Source organism: Nicotiana sylvestris, chromosome 6 (assembly GCF_000393655.2).
Source record: "Nicotiana sylvestris chromosome 6, ASM39365v2, whole genome shotgun sequence".
In the NCBI taxonomy this organism is placed as follows: Eukaryota; Viridiplantae; Streptophyta; class Magnoliopsida; order Solanales; family Solanaceae; genus Nicotiana; species Nicotiana sylvestris.
In genome coordinates, this window is record NC_091062.1 from 183317896 (window position 1) to 183323798 (window position 5903).

At 37.8% G+C, this 5903-nt stretch overlaps 1 protein-coding gene across 1 annotated transcript; it reads left to right on the forward strand.

The window, feature by feature from the left end:
- The first annotated feature begins 1451 nt into the window (after positions 1-1451).
- On the forward strand, positions 1452-3178 carry LOC138871781 (uncharacterized). The gene is made up of 2 exons (XM_070149682.1): positions 1452-1572; positions 2826-3178. Exons 1-2 carry the CDS (start codon positions 1452-1454, stop codon positions 3176-3178), a joined length of 474 nt encoding a protein of 157 aa, XP_070005783.1.
- Positions 3179-5903: the final 2725 nt, after the last annotated feature.

Consider the following 5903-nt stretch of genomic DNA (forward strand, 5'->3'; position numbering starts at 1 on the left):
CAGCGTGTCAGTTGTGTACCTGATATTGGAAGCAAAAAGAAAAGGAAGATCAACAGAAATGCAGTAGCATACAACAACAGCGACACCCAGCAACCAGTAACAACCAGCAACGAGAAACCAGTGACAGATTTTAAATCAAGATAAAAATCCAGCAAACCAGTGAAGTAGTGGAAAACAACCAACCAAACTCAAGGAACAAATCAAACGAAAATCCCAAGACACCAACAACAATTAACGGGCAGAAGCAAAGGGAATCTTTTCAGATTGAAAGACTAATTAATGTTTAACCCTTAATTTCTGAATCCGTATATCAGAATATTTAGATTGTATATCAGGTGTATACTACTCTCTTTAAATTTCCAGAATGTTTTTTTATTTTTTATTTTTTTGGAAGTCTTAATATTTTCGAAATTTCCTCTCTCTTCAATCTCTAGCTCCTTCTCCTCTAAATTCTGTCCAAGTCTCATCTATTTATTACCAACTTTCAGCCTTTTAAAATTAAATCCCACTATCTTCTACTCATCCCCCTTTAATTTCCCACTATCTAATGTTTTGTCCCCCATTACATTAAACAAATACATTATTCTCACTCCATTATATCTTGTCCCCCACTATATTAAACAATTATATCAACCCTCCACTACCTCATGTCTTGTCCCCCACCATGTACTATTTTAATATTATTAATACCTAGTGAACGGAGCACTCAGATTAAATAATTGTTCAAATTTTCAATTCCAAAAATACCCCTCCGACCTTACTGAAATTACCATTTTACCCCCTGAAAATGCTGTAATTTACCAATCTACCCCATCAGCTATAACCAATTCAGCTAATCAATTCCAACCAAAATACAACAAATATAACCAATTCCTAAACAAATTCAATCAACAAATTCAAACTAAATCTAACAATATTACAGTCAAGACGAAGGACTAACATATTTCTATATTAAAAACTAAATCCTCTTAATTTAATAAGAACAAACTGAATAAATAATTAATTGAACTTCAACTTAAAACTAACAACATTATAATTAAACTAACAATTTCTACATAAAAATAAACAAGAAAAAAAATGAAACAAACTGAAGAAGATAACAAAATGATAAACACGAAATTAATATCAAACATATCTGATTTCAGATCCGAACACATCAAACAAATTACGGGCAGAAACGAAACTTAAACGAACTAACCGAATCGGAACGACGATGAACTCGAACGAAAACAAATCTGCCCGGAAACAATTATCGCACCAAAATAACTCGACGCCGAAGACGACAACGAACGGACCATCGAAGAAGATGGTCGTTTGGTGTCGTTTGAAAAACAAAGCAGTTGCGAGGAGAACGAAGCTGGACTAAGCAGAAGGCAGCAGCAACGCAGCAGGTGCAGCTGGTTTTGAAGCAGATGCTAGACGAGGCAGTCATGGGAGGTGAAGCATAAGCGATGGTGGTGGTTTGGGCAGTGGTGAACGGAGGAGAACGACGAAGTAGCAGAAGCAGCAAACATGGTGATTTGGACGTGAAGCAGATGCAAAAAGGGCAACTATGGGACGTGAGATGTTTGGGTTTGCTAGAGGTCGACGAGCTGTTCGCCTTTGATGGATGGATGTAGCAGGGGCAGCAGTGGCGATGAAGCAGTGGAAGCGGGGTCGTTCATGGCTGGCCGTTGGTTGAAGATGTGAGCTGAGTGGTCGTTTGAGAAGATGAAGGTGAAGGGGCAACCATTGTCGAGCTTGAGCTAGACATGGAGAAGACAAAGCTGAAGGTGAGGTCGTTCATGGCTTGGGGGTCGACGACTGTGTGTGTGTGCGTGCGTGTGTGTTGAAGGAGAAGAGGAGGCAGCCATGGTTGGGAGCTTGGAGGGGTTGTTCATGGTGAGGGTGAAGAGAGAAAGAGAGGGGGGGATGGGTTTAGGTTTAGGTTTAGGAAAAATGAAGTGAAGATTATGAGGGGTTAGGTCATTTAGGGTTATGGGGCGGACCGGGTCGGGTCGACCCAGTGGGTCTTTGGGTTGGATAATGGGTTATTTAGTTTGGGTAGAGGTGTTTTGGGCCTAGGTTCAAAATTGAAGAAAAGGCCCAATTCCGATTTTTCTTTATTTTTTGCTCTCTTTTCTTTTACTTTCTAATTAATAAAACTAAAATTCTAAATTAAGTTATAAACTAAATTAACTTATCAAAAATACTAACTAATTCCTAGCAACATTTATCATACATAATTAAACACTCATTAAAACAAAATTGCACAATTTGACATTGAATGCTAAAAATGCAAACGATGCATATTTTTGTAATTTTCATTCTTGTAAAACAAACTTAATTACTCCTAATTGTAAAATTAAATCCTAAATGCAAATGCGACATATTTTTGTATTTTTTATTAATTTAACAAATAAACACGCACAGACAAAATGCAAACAATACAAAATTCACAACAATTGCAAACAATTAAAAATTGTTTTATTTTTGGAATTTTTTCGGGAGTAATCCTCATATAGGGCAAAAATCACGTGCTTACAATGACCACAGACATAAAACAGCAGATTGCAGGTTTTTGCAAAGTGAAGTTGATCATTTATTAAAACAAGGGTACCTTACTGAGTTGTTCAGTGAGAAAGGCAAGCAAGCTTACATGAAGAACAGGCAGGGGCCTCCAAAACCACCTTCTCCCAAAAGAACTGTCAACGTTATAAGTGGGGGTGAAGACGTCAATGGTATATCATATACAACAGCTAACAAAATTTCCAAAGTAACAATTACCCAAGGGAAACGGGTGCGGCATGTTTTAGAGGAAGACAATGTTACATTCAATGATGCAGATGCAGATGGCGTATTAACTCCTCATAACAACGCATTGGTAATATCTTTAATTATACATGATACTAATGTGAAACGAGTTTTGATTGATCCAGGTAGTTCCGTGAACATTATTTTACTGAGAGTATTACGTGAGATGCAAGCTGAAGATAAAATGATACCAATGGTGCATACTCTAGCTGGATTTGATAATTCTAGTGTCCTTACGAAAGGAGAGGTAACACTCACCATATTCGCTGAAGGAGTCGTTAAAGATACAAAGTTCCAGGTGGTAGATATGGAGATGGCTTACAACATGATTCTTGGGAGACCATGGATCCACGAAATAGATGTTGTTCCTTCAACCTTGCATTAAGTTATTAATTTTCCATCGCCATGGGGAATCTGTCAAAATCGGGGAGATCAACATACAGCCAGGGCTATCAACTCTGTTGCAGATACAAGCACGAGAAATGAAGGTAAATAGCAATCACAGAAGACAGTTGACGTCACCACAACACAAATCTCAACTGAACAAGGGCAAACAGATGTATATTCAAGGTCTGATACCATTCAAGAACCAGAAGAGAATGAAAATATCAAAACAACAATAGAGAAATTACAGCCTATCGTGTTATTTGCTCAATGGCCTGACAAAAAAGTCTATGTTGGAGCCAAGGTATGAGAGGTAAGTTAATTGAATTTTTAAAAACTAACGTGGATTGCTTTGCTTGGTCCCATTCTGACATGACAGGAATACCCCCGCAGGTGATGACCCATAAACTAAATGAAGATCCATCATGCCCTCCTATCAAGCAAAAGAAAAGAAAGCAATGAACTTTCAAGAATCAGGTGATTCAGGAAGAAGTCCAAAAATTGCTAAAAATTGGTTCTATTCGTGAGGTAAAATATCCTAACTGGTTAGCTAACATTGTTGTAGTTCCAAAGAAGAACGGTAAGTGGCGGGTTTGTGTAGATTACACAGATCTTAATAAAGCCTGCTCTAAAGATTCTTTTCCACTACCATACATAGATCAATTGATTGATGCAACCGCAGGTCACGAACTATTAAGTTTTTTAGATGCATATTCAGGTTATAATCAGATTAAAATGGACCCGGGAGATGAAGAAAAAACTTCATTCATAACAGACAAGGGGACTTACTGTTATAAGGTAATGCCTTTTGGTTTGAAGAATGGAGGTGCAATGTATCAGAGGTTAGTTACCAAAATATTTCAAGAGTATTTAGGAAAGACTATTGAGGTATATATAGATGATATGCTTGTTAAAACTCAGTATTCAAAAGATCACATATCACACTTATCTGACACATTTTCAATTTTGCGCAAATAATATGAAGTTAAATCCCGAAAAATGTGCGTTTGGCGTTGCATCAGACAAGTTTTTGGGTTTTCTCATTTCTAATCGTGGTATTGAAGTAAATCCTGCACATATCAAGGCCATTGAGGAAATCCCTGATATACTTTCAAACAAGAAAGAAGTTCAAAGATTAACATGGAGAATTGCAGCCTTGGGAAGATTTATTTCTAAATCATCAGAGAAGTGTTTCAAATTCTTCTCAGCCCTTAAGAAGCAGGATCATTTCGAATGGAATGAGGAATGTCAACAGGCACTCAGGAATTTGAAAACGTACTTATCAAATCCACCTTTGCTGGCAAAACCAAAGGCTGGGGAAAGACTACTTATTTACCTTGCTGTTTCGGAAGTCGTGGTAAGCACTGTTTTGGTCCGAGAAGAACAAGGTAAACAATCCCCTATCTACTATGTTAGTAAATCTTTGTTAGATGCGGAGACGCGGTACCCTCAGTTAGAAAAACTTACACTTGCATTAATCATGGCATCTAGAAAGTTAAGACCTTACTTTCAGTGTCATCCTATTGTCGTAGTAACTGCCTACCCTTTACGTATTATATTACATAAGCATGAGCTATCAGGTAGGCTAGCTAAGTGGGAAATAGAGTTAAGTGAATACGAAATCACGTACCAACCTAGAATTGCTATAAAATCACAAGTGTTAGTTGATTTCGTGGCCGATTTTAGCCAAGAGATGCAGTTAGAAGCAAAAAAAGAATTACAGGTACTCAATGAGGCTAACCCAAGAACTTGGACTTTATTCACTGATGGCTCATCTAATGTAAAAGGTGCAGGTTTAGGGATTGTCTTGGTACCACCTATGGGTGAGACCATTCGACAAGCTATTAAATGTCACTCTATAACTAACAATGAAGCGGAGTATGAGGCTATGATTGTAGGTCTAGAATTGGCACGAGAGCTTGGCATAAATCAGATTATAATTAAGAGTGATTCACAACTCGTGGTTAATCAAATGCTGGGGACTTATGCAGCTAGAGAAGTAAGGATGCAACAATACTTAAAAAAGGTACGAGAATTGATAAAGCAATTTCAAACCTGGAAAGTTATACAAATACCAAGGGATGAAAATGTTGAAGCAGACGCCCTAGCTAATCTCGCATATGCAGCTGATGTGGCAAGCGATACAAACACCTCAGTTATACATTTGTTTCATTCAGTTCTCGATCCTGATAAGAATGAGGTAAATTTTAATAATTTAACTTGGGTTGGAGGAACGAGATTGTTGCTTTTTTGCAGTATGGTACCATTCCTGATGATAAGAAGAAAGCTCATGCGCTTCGAAAGAAGGCTGCTCGATACTGCTTAAAGCAAGGCAATCTGCATCGTAAAATATTCAGTGGTCCCCTAGCAAGATGCCTCGGACCTTCACAAACGGAGTATGTAATGAAAGAAATACACGAGGGACATTGCGGGAATCACACATGAGGAAGGTCATTGGTAAGAACCTTAATTAGGGCAGGTTATTACTGGCCTAAAATGGAAAAAGAAGCAGAAAGTTTCGTGGCCAAATGTGATAAATGTCAAAGATACGATAATAATATGCATAGACCTGTAGAATTATTACATCCGGTCATTGCCCCATGGCCATTTATGAAATGGGGAATGGATATCGTGGATACATTACCACAAGCAAAAGGACAAGTAAAATTTCTGCTCGTACTCACTGATTATTTTACTAAATGGGTAGAGGCAGGAGCATTTAAACA

What these genes read in the sequence shown, in the direction of transcription:
- LOC138871781 (XM_070149682.1), top strand. Translation starts at nt 1,452, where the DNA reads ATGGTGGTGGTTTGGGCAGTGGTGAACGGAGGAGAACGACGAAGTAGC. An exon ending in ATGGGACGTGAGATGTTTGG is followed by an intron (nt 1,573 to 2,825) that starts GTTTGCTAGAGG and finishes TCAATGATGCAG; the next exon opens with ATGCAGATGGCGTATTAACT.